Genomic DNA, 17,658 nt, shown 5'->3' with positions numbered 1-17,658 from the left:
GTAATTGAAGAATCCATAGACTCTAACTACTTCTGGGAAAATTGGAAAACACTAAACAAACATGAAGAATTATCGATCCAAAATGGAGATGTATGGGTAAACCACTTCTCCAATCTTTTTGAACCTATAACAAAGAACAAACAAAATGAACATGATCAAATACAAATCTTAGAATCAACTTTTAAAGACTACCAGAACCAACTAGATTCTCCAATTACCTTGAATAAACTACAGGACAAAATAAAAACCCTCCAACCCAAAAAGGCCTGTGGTGTTGATGGTATCCTCAATGAAATGATAAAATATACAGACAACAAATTTCAAATGACTATACTAAAACTCTTTAACATCATTGTCACAAATCCCACCGAAGGTGGCTCCCCTGCCTTCTCGGGCGGCAGTCGTCGTCGCCGGCCTACTAGCCGCCGCTGATCCCTTTTTCCTTTTTGTTTGGTATGTCTGATTGTTTGCACCTGTTCCTCATTTGGTTCTCTTGATTTTGGTTATTTAAGCCTGTGTAGCCCGCCCAGGTTTGTGCGGGATTATTTGCGTCAGTGTGTTTTGTTATTGGATGTGCTGGCGATCGTATAGTGTTGTTTTATGTGCGTGCTGTGTACCTGTTGTTTTTGGGCACCTCGCATTTCACGCCGGTTGTGTTGGCGTCGACCGTTTTCGTTGTGTTACAGAATAAACACATTATCTCCTTACCTCTGCTCTCTGCGCCTGACTCCTACCACCACTCCTAGCATTTACTGACAATCATCTTTAGCTCTGGCATCTTCCCCAATATTTGGAAGCAAGGACTGATCACCCCAATCCACAAAAGTGGAGTCAAATTTGACCCCAATAACTACCGTGGGATATGCGTCAATAGCAACCTTGGGAAAATCCTCTGCATTATCATTAACAGCAGACTTGTTAATTTCCTCAGTGAAAACAATGTACTGAGCAAATGTCAAATTGGCTTTTTACCAAACTATCGTACGACAGACCACGTATTCACCCTGCACACCCTAATTGACAAACAAACAAACCAAAACAAAAGCAAAGTCTTCTCATGCGTTGTTGATTTCAAAAAAGCTTTCGACTCAATTTGGCATGAGGGTCTGCTATACAAATTCATGGAAAGTGGTGTTTGGGGAAAAACATACGACATTATAAAATCCATGTACACAAACAACAAGTGTGTGGTTAAAATAGGCAAAAAACACACTTTTTCCCACAGGGCCGTGGGGTGAGATAGGGATGCAGCTTAAGCCCCACCCTCTTCAACATATCAATGAATTGGAACTAGAAAAGTCTGCAGCACCCAGCCTCACCCTTCTAGAATCTGAAGTCAAATGTCTACTGTTTGCTGATGATCTGGTGATTCTGTCACCAACCAAGGTGGGCCTACAGCAGCACTTAGATCTTCTGCACATATTCTACTAGACCTGGGCCCTGACAGTAAATCTCAGTAAGGGGGGAGTAAAATCTCACCAAGCCTCACATTTATCACCAGTGGAAAGTGTGATTGTATTTCCTTCAACCGAGAGTGTGAATCTCCATAGTATGTTGTACCAAAGTTCACTGACTGAAAGTGAACCATCAGTGCTGCTTCAGGACCTTGAGTCGACATCCAAATTTGAAAACCCCTTCAGTAGTGTATTCTCATCTATTAGCCTATATGAAGCAGAGAAACAGAGACACACCCCTAAATGTACAGAAGGAGACGTTGGAAAGGGAACCTTCACTCCCCCTCCATCCAGGCCCCTCCTACTCTCTGTGTGCCGCCTAGTTGTTTCTTATTTTGTACATAATGTTGCTGCTACCGTCTCTTATGACCAAAAATAACTCCTGGACATCAGAACAGCGATTACTCACCATGAACTGGCAGAAGCTTTTTTTCCTTTTACGAGTCCGATGAGCCCGACGTGAACGACATACTGCTTTCCCGGGAACAGGCCCAAATCCCTGTCATTTGCGTGAAGAGACGACGGAGAAAAAGAGGACAGAGGTCGGGCTGCCTTCTGAGAATTCGTAGGTGATCGAATAAACCCCCCCGCCCTCCGTTCTACTAACTAACGTGCAATCATTGGAAAATAAAATCAATGACCTACGAGGAAGATTAAACTACCAACGAGACATTAAAAACTGTAATATCTTATACTTCACGGAGTCATGGCTGAACGACGACATTATCAGCAGACAGCTGGCTAGTTATACGCTGTATCAGCAGGATAGAACAGCGGCGTCTGGTTAGACAAGGGGTGGTGGACTATGCATATATGTAAACAACAGTTGGTGCACAATATCTAAGGAAGTCTCGAGGTTTTGCTCGCCTGAGGTAGAGTATCTCATGATAAGCTGTAGACCACACTATCTACCTAGAGAGTTTTCATCTGTATTTTCGTAGGTGTTTACATACCACCACAAACCAATGCTGGCTCTAAGACTGCACTCAATGAGCTGTTTTCCGCCATAAGCAAACAGGAAAACGCTCATCCAGAGGCGGTGCTTCTAGTGGCCAGGGACTTTAATGCAGGGAAACTCTATCAGCATGTTAAATGTGCAACCAGAGGGGAAAAAAAACTCTAGACCACCTTTACTCCACACACAGAGACGCATACAAAGCCCTCCCTCGCCCTCCCTCGCCCTCCATTTGGCAAATCTGATCATAATTCTATCCTCCTGATTCCTGCTTACAAGCAAAAATGAAAGCAGGAAGCACCAGTGACTCGGTCAATAAAAAAGTGGTCAGATGAAGCAGATGCTAAGCTACAGGACTGTTTTGCTAGCACAGACTGGAATATGTTCCGGGATTCTTCTGATGGCATTGAGGAGTACACCACATCAGTCACTGACTTCATCAATAAGTGTATCGATGACGTCATTCCCACAGTGACTGTACGTACATACGCCAACCAAAAGCCATGGATTACAGGCAACATCCGCACTGAGCTGCCGCTTTCAAGGAGCGGGACTCTAACCCGGAAGCTTGTAAGAAATCTAGCTATGCCTTCCGATGAACCATGAAACAGGCAAAGCGTCAATACAGGACTAAGATCGAATCGTACTACACCGGCTCCAACGCTCGTTGGATGTGGCAGGGCTTGCAAATTATTACAGACTACCAAGGGAAACACAGCCGAGAGCTGTTACCAAAATATAAGAATAAGTCATCACAACTATATCAAGCTAGGGAGCTGGTCCCTTTTTAGGGACTAACATGTTGATACGGTAGAACTAACTGTATTGATTCCATTGGAAGTCATTGGTTCCTCCTCTGCTGCTCTGTTCCCCTGCTATGCTGTATTGAGCCCTCGTGGTTCAGAGCAGGATATAAGGATGGATAGATCAGAGGAGGATATGACTGGATGGATGATGCTGGGAGCCCAAACTGTGAGGACAGAAACTACGCCAGAACAAATCCACTGTTGCTGTGGCAACCTTCTCCAACACCGGAGAGGATAACTCCAGAGCTGTACCGAGCGTCACCAGTGTGTGTGTGTGTTTGTGTGTGCATGTGTGTGTGTGTGTGTGTGTGTGTGTGTGTGTGTGTTTGTGCTCCTTCAAGCTCTGCACACTAACAAACACACATACACCTTGCCACGTGTCAATTATTTCCAGCTGGGTGAGGAAAAGTAAACCAAGCTATAGGACTTCAATTATTGTAGAACAATAAACAGCAGATGTATTGATTAGCTGCATTTCTGTATTGTTAATGTTTCTTTTAGGGGATTCACTTTGAGCGTCAGCACAGTATATCGTTCAGCTCCCATTTTCTTTTTGATCCCATTTCACCAATCCTCTGGGAAATATCCCACCATTTATTACCAACAACATATGAGCCAGGTGTCTTTCCTGCGTTACACTATCTCTAAGACTGTATCTATGTGTAACAATTAGGAAGTTAGATTGCCCAGGTGTTGTGATTAGAAGGTCTGAGATCATCTCTTCAAAATCCTCTCTAACGTTAGCCACAGCAAATTGGAATTCGTAACATATGATACTGTACGTTTTGCAAATTCGAAACATGTTGTAAAAATTGCAATTCATAACATATTGTACGAATTGCAATTTGTAACATATCATACGAATTGTAATTCGTAACATACGAAATGGATGATGGACATCCACAAATCAATACATACCATATGAAACGTAAAATATCATACTAATTGGAGTATATCGGATTTTCATTTATTATCTTACCCCTGTCTACCCCTGAGTCCAAAATGAACAGAGAGATGCATCATATGTCTCTGAGGAGAGTGTTTTTATTGCTTTTGGACCTAATGAGGACAACTCTGTTGAAAGGAAGATAAGTAGTAGCTAGGTGTCTAACGCTAATGTCAGCTAGGTGGCTAACGTTAGCAAAGCTAGAGGTTAAGGTTACGGTTAGTAGTTAAGGCAAGGGGAAGGGTTAGCTAACGTGTTAAGTAGTTGCAAAGTACCTAATTAGCTAAAGTGGTCCGTGATGAGATTTGAACACGCAACCTTTAGGTGGCCAGAGTTTTGCATTATACGCCCACCCATCCACCCTGACCAATAACCCTACTTTCATTTTTGCCTTACGTAACCTTCTGTCTTATTTAACCATACCAAACGTAACATATCATACTATTTTGAGTGTCCCATAATTACCTTTACTATGTCACATCTAGTCTATGAGAACAGGCTGCTCTGTTGACTCACACAATTACTTCATTTTACTGCCCACCTCTGCAATAGTTGGAGAAAGAGAGTAAAGAAACAGTCTCCTCTCATCTAGTAGGTCTATATAGCCCAGGGCTGGGGTTGCCTCTCGCCCCCACAGAGAGACGCAGTGTGCTGCAGGGCAGGATACTTTAACTCTACTCAATCCATGGGTGACCATAACCACTGAGATCTGCCATCAAAACTCACTGACAAGTGACTCTTTTAAATTCTTGAGTTGTTATTTCAAAGAATCTGTGTGTGTGTGTGTGTGTGTGTGTGGTGTGTGTGTGTGTGTGTGTGTGTGTGTGTGTGTGTGTGTGCGTGTGTGGGGTGTCTGGGGTGGTGGCTGGTGTACCTCGGGTGAAAGGGGCTGTGCAAGTCTGAGGACTTATCAAGCAGAGCAGAGCAGAGCAGCCCCATACCCACCCTGCATTCACAATGACCAGGTGTCAATAGAGAAAAGAGGCAAGGTGTGCCTTATCACTGTGGTTGCTGCATAATAAACACTTAGAAGTTTCTAAAAGGCTGTGTGACTGTCTGGGTCTGTCTGTACAAATTGATGATCGTATGTTTGTGGGCAAATACTTTATGTGAGCTACATGTTGTTGTGTCTGATTCTCAAATCAAGTTTTCTGTATCTGTCTGTCCCCTGAGGATCAAAACTTTCTCCATCCTTGGGAGTTTATTTCCAAGGGAAACTTGACTGTCTGTTGACCTACAGTATAACTTTGTTCTCAGAATTTATTATTCTGGCTTCTCATTTTGTAATGAAGTACTCTTTGCTTTGTGTGGAGAGAGCAGAGCAGAACTGGTGTGTGGGTCTCTCTACGCTGCGAGCAGGGCATCGCTCTTGGCAGGCAGAAAGGCTGTAAAATTAAGACTGTCAGATGAGCAGTATAATAGAGCTAAATGATTAATACCAGGCCAGGACCAATTAGATGGTTTACCACTAAACTAATTGAATTGACACATCAAAACAATCTGCCGAGGCAAGAAAGGAGGAGCAGGAAAAACACATTCCTTTAATTAGGAAATGAGATGGACGCCTTGAACGTTAATTGGATGGAAGAGGATTATTTTTATGAGTATTTTAAATAATCCCATGAAATGCTCGCTTCTGATAGATTTCACTGGGACTCCCTAAAAACACGCCACTTTGATACAGCTACGACCTGAAGTGACTATTCGTAGCAGGTTAGGTGTGCATTTTCGCTAACCCTATCTCCCAAGAGAATTTTCGTCAATAATAGCCACAGTGGTCTATATCCCCCCCAAGCAGATACCACGACGGCCCTCAAAGAATTTCACTGGACTTTATGCAAACTGGAAACCACATATCCTGAGGCTGTATTTGTTGTAGCTGGGGATTTTAACAAAGCAAATTTGAAGAAAAGGCTCCCGAAATTCTATCAACATATTGATTGTTGTACTCGCTCTGCTAAAACTCTTGACCATTGCTATACTACCTTCCAGAATGCATATAAGGCCCTCCCCCACCCTCCATTCGGCAAATCGGACCACGATTCCATCTTGCCCCTCCCCTCCATTAGGCAGAAACTCAAACAGGAAGCACCTGTGGTGAGGACTATTCAACGCTGGTCTGACCAATCGGAATCCACACTTCAAGATTGCTTTGATCACGCGGACTGGGATATGTTCAGAGTTGCTTCAGAAAATAATATCGACACATATACTTATACGGTGAATGAGTTTATTAGGAAGTATATAGGAGATGTTGTACCCACTGTGACTATTAAAACCTACCCTAACCAGAAACCGTGGATAGATGGGAGCATTTGTGTAACGTCTGCGTCCAACTCACACTCCCAAACACTTAGATCCTCGGAACGCAGCCCGCTTTCCAGCTCACTCTCCAGATCCCAATCATCGGAATTCTAATCACCTGTTCACACACCTGCATGTCATCATCCCACACTATTTAGTTCAGTTCCTTGCACCCCATTACTGTGAGGTATTGTTTGTTTTGAGACACTTTTTCGGAGCTCTGTTTTTTCCCGTTCTTCTCTCCTCCCGTGTATGATAGTTTTTGCCTGCCTCAGTCATGACACCTTTTGCCTATTCTCTGTCTGTACTGTTGCCATTTTTGGACCTACTGTGTATGACCTTCTGCCTGCCCCTGGACCCAGCTACCTGCCTCCTCCTATGGTCCCTTTCGTTAAACACCTGCTGCACTATGCGCTTGAAACCAGCTCTCTTTCTCCCTCGTGCGACTGGGTCCTGGACTTCCTGATGGTTCGCCCCCAGGTGGTGAATGTAGGAAATAACACCTCCTCTTCGCTGATCCTCAACACTGGGGCTCCACAAGGGTGCGTGCTCAGCCCCCTCCTGTACTCCCTGTTCAACCATGACTGCGTGGCCAGGCACGCCTCCAACTCAATCATCGAGGTTGCCAACGACACAACAGTAGTAGGCTTGATTTCCAACAACGATGAGACAGCCTACAGGGAGGAGGTGAGGGCCCTTGGAGTGTGGTGCCAGGTAAATATCATAAGGTGAATGCACCAATTTGTAAGTCGCTCTGGATAAGAGCGTCTGCTAAATGACGTAAATGTAAATGTAAATAATCTCTTACTCAACGTCAACAAAACTAAGGAGATGATTGTGAACTTCAGGAAACAGCAGAGGGAGCACCCCCCTATCCACATCGATGGGACCACAGGGGAGAAAATGGAAAGCTTCAAGTTCCTTGGCATACACATCACTGACAAACTGAAATGGTCCACCCACACAGACAGTGTGGTGAAGAAGGCGCAACAGCCCCTCTTCAACCTCAGGAGGCTAAAGAAATTTGTCTTAACGCCTAAAACCCTCATGAACTTTTGAGAACATCCTGTCGGGCTGTATCACCGCCTGGTACGGTAACTGCACCGCCCACAACTGCAAAGCTCTCCAGAGGGTGGTGCGGTCCGCCCAACGTATTACCAGGGGCAAACTTCCCGACCCTCCTGGACACCTACAGCACCCGATGCCATAGGAAGGCCAAAAATATAATCAAGGACATCAACCACTGAGCCACTGCCTGTTCACCCCACTATCATCCAGAAGGCGAGGTCAGTACAGGTGCATCAAAGCTGGGACCGAGAGACTGAAAAACAGCTTCTATCTCAAGGCCATCAGACTGCTAAACAGCCATCACTAGCATATCAGAGGCTGCTGCCTATAGACATAGATTAGTAATCACTGGCCACTTTAAGGAAATGAAACACTAGCCACTTTATTGTCTCTGTATCTTGCATTACTCATCGCATGTGTAAACTGTGCTGTATACTATTCTACAGTATCTTAATCGCTTTAATTGTTTGTAAATATTGCATCACCCATCTCATATGTATATACCGTACTCTATACTATGCCACTGTATCTTAGTCCAATGCCGCTCTGACATATATGTATATATATTCTTAATCCATTCCTTACTTAAATGTACGTGTATTTTGGGTATATGTTGTGAAACTGTTAGATATCACTTGTTAGATATTACTGCACAAGCATTAACATCTGCTAAACACATGTATGTGGCCAATAAAACTTGATTTGATCTTAACCTTATTATCTTAACTTGCTAGTTAAATAGCCTAACCTGCTGTGTAAATTCTCCTAATCTGCTAAAAATCACTTTCAGTCATAGCTGTATCGAAGTGGCCTGTTTTTAGGGAATCTCGGATTTCACTGACATTGATTATAAACTCTGATTAATCTGCCCCCACCCACCCAACCCCCTCTCTCTCTTTCTCAAGACCTGCGAAATAAATTAAAGAAAATCCCGAATGTCGCGTTCATGCAAAATCCACAAAATGCACCAAATGTAAATAGCACACTATCCAAACAAGTTGTTGCATGGAAGCCTTTGCTGCATGGAAGCGGTATTTACTTCACACAAAGTCGCCATAAATTCACAACACATAATTCCCATTAACGGACTGCACACGAGACACGAATGCAGTTAATAAACCTAAAAAATAACGCGTGTTGCTATTTGTGTGTGTGTTTGACAGGCCTATGCACAATTCAATACATAGGCATCTCTGTCACAGATATGAAGTCTGTTAACAATTCAGAAATAATGTATGTAAACGTGTTTAAATTCAGTTTTCTGTATGTCTAAAATGTTATCTATCACTAGCAACACCACACCACCAAGTAAAACTCTTGAGCATGTGTAAATGTGCTTGGGGAATAGATCTTCTCAGCCTAGGCTATTTTCCTATCCAGTCTCAATCCCCGTGAAACCAAAAACCCTGACTCCTGTCTCCATCTCGCATGAAAATTCCTAATTTTATTCTGTAATACATATGTTGCATTATCAAAGCACGTCTCTCGCCTATGCCTGTCCAAATTCCGCTTCTCTGCGCCGTCTCATACTTGCTGCCCACGAGAGCTTCCGTAGAGAATGTGTAATCAACAAACTGTATGAGAGACATGGATATATATAAAAAAAGTTTGTTCCTTATGATACTTTGATATTTAAAATATTTCCACTCTTCACCTCCCCGTCATTCATGAGCTGATCTGCAATCTGTATAATGCTGAAGCCACAAACACAAATCGGGACTTCAGACTGATTTGAGAACTGAAACTTTCCCTGACAACACGCCTATAACCGTGACATCGAGTGAACCAAGTGACGGTAGTGGCATTCTGACAAACACACCGAATAGTTTTGCAGAATTTCTCACAGAAAGAAGGTCGGATTTTAGCTCGGGACAGTCAGTGCATTGTCAGAGCGCAGCGAGACAAACCGAGCCGATAGACCAAACAACACACACTGCTGGCTTGGTGGCCAGAGAACTACAGTACAGTACTACAGAGAGAAGCAAACGCCTGAGCACCAACAGCCGGTGAGACGGAGCGCAAACACAATCTAGCACAGTCACCGCAATTCTCCAGCTCTAGGCTACTGGAACATCTTCCTGTGGGCCTCCTTTTCGTTTTTACGCGCGTCCTGCAGGGGTTGTCGACGGTTGGGTAGATCTACATCCGACATGTCAACGGTTACAGCTTCGGTGGTTGATGTTTCCAGAAATATTTATTCAACCGAAAACGGAAACCGTGGCGGCAGTAATTATACAGGTAAGCGAGATTCTATCCAGAATGGGCATAGGTGTCATGTCATTCGTGCAGTGGCTAAAATTACAGCTTTATTGGAGGCATTATGAATTTGTTAAATGTATTTGTTATGAACCATTTATAGCTGCAAACTGTGTGTGTACATCATCACAGAGTGGACCTGCCAACATGTCATTTTTTAGGAGAAAATGCTTTTCCTTGGCACACACAAATACATGAACTAATTTACATGATGTACTGTATCTGTAATGCTCAATCGTTTACAAAGCAGCAGAACTACATTACTTTCTAAAAGCTACGCATCATTTGTTTAGGCCTACAAAGTATCCTATGATAACAAATACATACAAGGAATGAAAGCCATAGGCTATGGCTTCAAATCAAATCAAAGTTTATTAGTCGCTACACAGATTTACAGACGTTATCGCAGGTTCAGCGAAATGCTTGTGTTTCTAGCTCGAACAGTGCAGTAATACCTAGCAACAAAAAACACAATACAACAAGAGAATAGTCTGTTGTCTATTCTGAGCCTGCTTTGTGTAAAAGGGCGAAACAGTCTAAAGGGGAAGTGAGAGTGTGTTCCTATAGATCACGTGGTCTGAGAAGCTGCAGGTGGCTTTCAGAGTGGCAGGATTCTTAGTTTCACATCAACTAACACTGCGGCTGTACTGAGATATCAGATGTACAGTCTACACTTTTAAACACATACACAATTACACACACATGCACACACACGCTAACACACCCACAGGCATGCACAAACCCACGCTCGCGCACACACGTATACACCCACCCACACACGCGCACACATACACACACACACACACACACACAGCGCTGTCTATCATAAATGATGGTTTATGAATGAGCCTAACACCCAATACTCAGTCAGCAATATAACTCTCTTGCTTGCTGACTCTATCTCGGTCTCTCTCTCTTTCTCTCTCTCTCTCTCTCTTTCTCTCTCTCTCTCTCTCTCTCTCTCTCTCTCTCTCTCTCTCTCTCTCTCTCTCTCTCTCTTTCTCTCTCTCTCTTTCTCTCTCTCTCTATCAAGCATTCATTCAAAGGAATATTAAGATGTTTTCGATTTACTAACGCTATTTCAAACTTTATCTAAATTAAATTGGTCCCTCTTTCAGATACCGTTGAAGAGTTCAGACATGATTTGTCCAACATGTAGGACCTCTTGTGGTGGCAAAGAGACACTACATCAATTTGTCCTCAATTGTAATAGGCCTTGTCTACATGATTTCACAGACAATTTTCCTCAATGACATTTCCATTATACCTAAGGTTATAAGATGATAATGTAAACAGAGAATGTACTATCATTCTGTGAAGGGTCACATTTCAGTGTGTTAAAACAGAGCCTGATAAACAGCTGTTTAACATGGCTCCAGATGGGTCCTGAGTTTCCGCCAAGCTATCAGGCCTTTTGTTTCATTATTTATCATCTTTCCTGCTTTGAGACAATCATCATTAGATAGAGCAAAGCGCGGGGTGGTTTTGTTGTTGTCACAATGCTGGGCAGCCCCCTACAGGGCTTCTATGCAGAGTATTCTGTAGTGTCATGCTCTGCACTGTAGTGTTCTATAAAGTAGTGTTCTCTTCTGCTTACATATGGCTGGATATACTATAGTGACCATCTCCATTCTCCCCCTCCAGGCCAGTGTACGCCAATGCCCCTGCCTGCGCTGGGGACCCAGAAGATTATCCAGGGGAATGGCACCAACGTGGGAACGGTGATCACCTTGCAGTGCCCATCCAGACACCATCTGGTCGGGGGCAGTGAGGTGTCCTGCGTCTGGGGCAGCAACAGCACCCAGTGGTCAGGAGGTTCACCCTGGTGTAAACGTATGTATCTAATGCTGAGAGGATACCTACCCACTGGGTACAGACTGGCTGGATCAACATCATTTGTTCATGTATTGTGACGTGGAATCTACTTTGAAAATACATTGGATTTGAAAAAAGTAATGAACTGTTGTTATTAGGGTGAAACGTCTACCACAGGATTATGTCATCATGGTAACCAAATTTCAACATAGACAGATCTTCTATAAAATATGTTGAATTTGTACCTTTAAAACAACGTCAGATCTTCAGAAGGATATCCACTATCAGAAAAAAAACAGGCTGGGCAGAACCTACTACTGGAGAATATATCTATCTACAGCTACCATTTGGTCTCCCATCCAGGGTTTTAACCAAGCCCAGCCAGCTATGATATTTGTTACTGACTATTACCAATGTGCTATCATGAGAATGACCAGTTTTCTATGACATAGACTGATCAGGTGAATCCAGGTGAAAGCTATGATCCCTTATTGATGCCACTTGTTAAATCCACTTTAATCAGTGTAGATGAAGGAGAGGAGACAGGGTAGAGAAGGATATTAGGAAGGTGTTCTTAATGTTTTGTACACTCAGTGTAGCTTCATTGGTGCTATCGAAGTAATTCCAAAGGGTAGTTTAACGGAGCAAATGAACTGTGGCCATCCTTTATCACTCATAGATCATCAATGATGCCTTTTAGCCCTATATAGCATTTACAAAGTCATCAACAGCTATTGTTTCAATTCTAAAAACTAAAAATAGACAATACAATAGGCATAGGGTTTCAAGCTCTGGTTGATTTCAAATGTAAGATCATTTTGTGATATTACATTGTATTTGGTTGTCAATTTGGTTGTCAATATAGTTTGATTTGATTTAGTCCAAATCTTTTAAAATACAGCAATCAAAAGAAACAGCATCAGTACAGTGCCTGTTATGTTTGTTCTTGAAATATTCCTAGACATTATTTTTGTATTTCTAATCCTCTTATGTAAAGCGTATTTGTAATTGATGAGGACCAGAAAGCCAAATGGGAGACTGTCAGGTTTGTCCCTCTCTCACCCTGTCTGTCTGACTCTATGAGTCAGCTCTGCTGGCCAATCAATGGCTGAGAGCATGTGGAGACAGCCTTCACTTCAGTCATACATTATGGATGAGCCAGGCTCAACTCTACTGTGAAAATGAAAGTAGTCCTCTTAGGACAGTGTGTGTCTGTGTGTGTGTGGAGTAAATTAAAAGATTCAGAATGCATTGAGTGGAAAAAGTGCAGGGATTGCAAACTCCCCCAGAGCTGTGTCTGCCTGCCTGTCAGTCTCTTCATTATTCTGAATTAGAGGAATATAGAGGAATATATTGGAGATCCCCAGCAAACCAGAATTGGTTCAGTGAAAGTTCCAAGAACAAAAACTGTCCAATCGTGTTGATGATTATAGAATGTTTGATTAAAACATTTGCATGATGTTGCAAGACCATTCCTAGAACACATTTGTTCTTTAAAGGTTATTTAAATGTTCCCAGAATGTTTCATAAGGTTGTGGGAACAGTCTAGTGGGAACATTGTGGGGACATCACAAAATATATGTTCCTAAAACACAAAAAACTGTCCAGTTGTGCAGATTATTCTACAATGTTTATTTTAGGGTGCAAAAAACATTAATCTGATTTTACAAAAACAATATTTTGTCTGTTCTTTAAAGGTTCCCACAATGTGACATTAGGTTGTGGGAACCGTCTGGTGAGAGAGATGTTCCCAAAACACAAAATCTATCCAGTTCGTTAGGTTGTCGGAACATTGTGGGGAAATGTCATGAGGCAGGTCCCCAAAACACTACAACTGTCACGTTGTGCTCACATTCAGATAATGTTTGTATCAGGGAGCACAAAACATTCCTTTGATGTTGTAAGAATGTTGGCAGAACAGCCTTTCTGAGTTCTTTAAAGGTTCCCAGAACATTTAATTAGGTTGTGGGAACAGTGTGGGTATGGTATAAGAGATTAGTTCCCAAAACACAAAACATGCTTAGTTGTGATGACATTCATGCAATGTTTAAATTAGGTTGCACAGGATATTCCCTTAATGTTGTTAGAATGAAATAAGTTCATTTTTACAACGTTCATAGCATATTTGTTTTAGGTTTAACATAATATTCCATTGATGTTCACACAATATACATTTTACCTTGTCTTGTAGGTCCTCAGAACATTTCAAGAATATTTAGAAAATGTTATATTTAGGTTTTACCTAATGTTACCACAACATTAACATTTGTAGCTCCTTAAAGCAGATTGGAATACATCCCAATTATTTTCCTCTCCAGATTTAATGGCAATTCACATTGAGGACTGTATTGTTGCCGATATAGTGACACACATTTGAACAACATTTCATCATAAACATATTTTTCAAAATTCATATGTTTACAATCTGCACATTATTTCATTCAGAGGACATTTAAACAGCATGTACTCATACAAACATAATCATCTATTTTTTCAATGTGTTAACAGTCAGCCCTTGTGGGGTTTGAACCTGCAAAGTTAACTGTCAAATTAAGTATTTTATCTTCTGCGCCACCAGTATATAGCCATTTGGCAATCAGGAATTCGATGCTTCCTTTTTAACCTTCTTAGACATAGCTGACCCAGGGAAATACTGGCAACTGGGTTATTCACCATCACTTCACCCATACTCTTTATATGCCCATATTTACAAGGCTATGAGTGCTGAGGATCACTTTTGCTTTTCAGATCATGAAAGTAGGAATTTTCAGATCGTCTTTTCAGATCGTCTTAAAGTAGGAATTATATTGCATACATTATATTGCGTGTCAGCACAACTGGACAGTCAATTTTTACAAAATGTTTTATTTTTTACAGTTAGTTTAAGTTCTGAATTTCAGACTGGATTTATTCAGTGCTTCGGAAAGTATTCAGACCCCTTTTGTCTTGGGGTGCCACGGTGTTCTTGGGGACTTTCAATGCTGCAGACATTTTTTGGTAACCTTCCCCAAATCTGTGCCTCGACACAATCCTGTTTCGGAGCTCTACGGAGAACTCCTTCGACGTCATGGCTTGGTTTTCTCTGATATGCACTGTCAACTGTTGGACCTTATATAGACAGGTGTGTGCCTTTCCAAATCATGTCCAATCAATTGAATTTACCACAGGTGGACTCCAATCAAGTTGTAGAAACATCTCAAGGATGATCAATGGAAACAGGATGCACCGGAGCTGAATTTCGAGTCTCATAGCAACATTTCTAAAAACCTGTTTTTGGTTTGTCTTTATGGGTTACTGTGTGTAGATTGTTAAGAAAAAAATAGTATTTAATCAATTTTAGAACAAGGCTGTAACTTAACGAAATGTGGAAAAAGTCAAGGGGTCTGATGCTTCCCGAAGGCACTGTAAATATGGACAAACAAAAGACATCCTCTCCTTTAGTAGATCGTATTTCCCAGCGGTTTTCAAAAGCAACATGATTAAAGAACATGTGGGATTGAACCTGCAATCTTTAGCTTTGCAGCCAGATCATTAGCCTTCTACACCACCAGGGGATATCTGTGGTATTGTGGGGGGGTTCAGTCTAATTATGGTCAGTCAGGACACAGAACTATTTGTGAATTATTAAAATGTTCCCATTCTCTTCATATGCCGTGTACTTGTAACACTGTAATGATTTAGCTGTTTTTTAAAACAATTTTAATTGAAAACAATCACAGTGAGGTACTTTATTGTTACCCAGAAATGATTTTATATTGAGATAAAAATGTCTGTATTGGACCTTTGAATCAATAAAAGATGTTCCCACCAGACTGTTCCCACAACCTAATGAAACATTCTGGGAACCTTTAAAGAACAGAAAGACCACTTGTCTATTATAGCTGAATGTAATACAGTGAAAAAGACATTCAAATATAAGATATAGCCATCACTTTCTGTAGGCAGATTTCCTAAATAGATTGATCGATTTTTGAAATGTTTTTTCCCTCCCTCTCTCAGCGTTGTCCATGTCGGAGGACTTTGGGTTCAGTGTGGCAGTGGTGTCCTCTATCATCAGCTGTGCCATCATCCTCCTCATGTCCATGGCCTTCATCACCTGCTGTCTGCTCGACTGTGTCAAGGAGGAGGAAAGGAAAAAGGAGGAGAGGTGAGAGGAGAGGAGGAGGAAAGAGGAGAGAGGGAGGAGAGAAGTATAAATTATGGCATGGGAGGAGAGATGGGAAGAAGAGTCAGAAGAGGTGAAAGGAGGAAGGAAAGGAGAAGAGGTAAGGGAAAGACACGATGAGAGGAGAGGAAAAGAGGAGACAGGAAAGGTGAGACAAAGCGTGTAAGATGTCAGGAGGTACAATAAAAGATGTAGAGCCATAAATGATCCCATGTGGTCGAGTACTGCACTATAGGGATTCATAAGGATATTGAGATGTACAACAGCTTTTTTGCATTGCCAGGGAGACGGATCTGTGGCACCAGCCGGAGCAAGGGGAGCAGGAGGAGAACAGGGCCTCTCGCTATGACCACAAGGGCAGAAACAACAATAACAACACCCAGGAGAAGACACTGCCACAATGGGACCACCAGGACCCTTCAATGTGTGACCAAAGGAGACCCAGCTGGTGTGTGCGTCTGTATGTCTTCTGTATGTCCGTGTCTGTGTGTTTGCCTTGAGAAGCTCAATGTCGCTGTCTCTGTCCTCTCCACAGGTGCCATCAGTACCCCTATGCTCTGACTGGTCCAGCCCCAGCCTCCACCTTCGGCCCAGCCCTCAACTCACCCCCTCTCCCCTGCAGAGGCTACGACCAGCCCATTCTTTTGCATAACTCAGGCCTGTACCGCAACCCAGGTCAGCCAAACAATCCAGGCCTACTTCAAAACCCCATCCCGCCCCAGTATCCAGGTTCAACTCGGACCGTGGGGTACCGGAACCCAGAGGTACCCCCTGGCTCAGGCTTGGCCAGGCTGTATGTAGGACAGGAGGGCAGTGTGTCCGTGGTGAGCACTCCACTTCTGGAGGAGTGGAGTGCCCAGGAGCGCCCCATACGGGTCATATCCATGTGAGGTCACAACCAGGAAGTGACTGGACATAGACCACATGGGCATGGATAAACTGAACATCAATCAAGAAACTGGATCCAAAAGGGAGAGGACCACCTCAATGGGGACCACACCTATGTCATTAACAACCAGGCACCAATGACTGAATAATTAGGGGGCGCTCATGTAGTTCTGTTTCACTGTATGTACAAGTGGGTAACCTGTACAAGTGTGAGGTGTGAAATGGAAATGTATTTTTTGCATATCCCACTCCCCCTGAGACACCCTCGGAGAGTGGGGTCACAGCCAGGCGATCAGCCATTATTGACAGCAACCCTGGAGAAATTAGGATGAATTGTCTTGCTCAAGGGCAGAATGACATATTTTTACCTTGTCGGCTCGGGGATTCAATCCAGCACGCGAGTAGCGGTAGACCATTCGGTGGCAAAGCAGCATTTTTAGGTTGCATCAGACATGTGCCTTAAACGCAGACCCTATCCCTCTGGACACTGCCAGAAGCCGAGAGTTGGTGAGGACATTCATTATTCCATAGGAATCACTTATTGTGTTACTGATTGATTTCACAGTGTTCTTCCGTGAAATGTACAGTAGTAAACATGTTCAGTTCGGAAATATCCTGTATCTCTGAGTTACGAAATCTAGTAATTCTGCTTCTGGAAAGAATCCTTAAAACGTTGTACAGTATTCTGCATTTTTAGGTTTGATGCTACTGCTTTGTTGAATCCAGGGATAGCATGTGTAGGGCTACAGTTCCCAATCCTGTTGTGTATAGTATGTGATGGTACTTCATGGTACAAATAACTGTTAAATTTTATTCTGTACTATTGGAATGAAAATTGCATTTTCTGAAACTTTTTTATATTCCTATACCCAACTGATACTGACATTGATGGTACATTATGCAAGTTGTGCAAGTCACACTGCAGATGGATTGACAATGAATCATTTAATAAATTCTACATTCTTGAACTTGTGCTGTCATCAGTTAGGAATACGATTGTA

The 17,658-nt window shown here is 42.5% G+C and overlaps 1 protein-coding gene across 1 annotated transcript; it reads left to right on the top strand.

Annotated features, from left to right (window-relative positions):
- The first annotated feature begins 9,317 nt into the window (after nucleotides 1–9,317).
- On the top strand, nucleotides 9,318–17,625 carry LOC106566613 (uncharacterized). Its single transcript, XM_014134793.3, has 5 exons — nucleotides 9,318–9,771; nucleotides 11,434–11,622; nucleotides 15,604–15,751; nucleotides 16,053–16,217; nucleotides 16,305–17,625. The coding sequence occupies exons 1-5, from the start codon at nucleotides 9,684–9,686 to the stop codon at nucleotides 16,657–16,659; spliced, it is 945 nt and encodes a 314-aa protein (XP_013990268.1). The 5' UTR covers nucleotides 9,318–9,683; the 3' UTR covers nucleotides 16,660–17,625.
- Nucleotides 17,626–17,658: the final 33 nt, after the last annotated feature.

The sequence above is a fragment of the Salmo salar genome, chromosome 13 (genome assembly GCF_965601325.2).
Source record: "Salmo salar chromosome 13, fSalSal1, whole genome shotgun sequence".
In the NCBI taxonomy this organism is placed as follows: Eukaryota; Metazoa; Chordata; class Actinopteri; order Salmoniformes; family Salmonidae; genus Salmo; species Salmo salar.
Note: the sequence above shows the minus strand (reverse complement) of the source record. Positions and strands in the feature narration are given on the sequence as shown.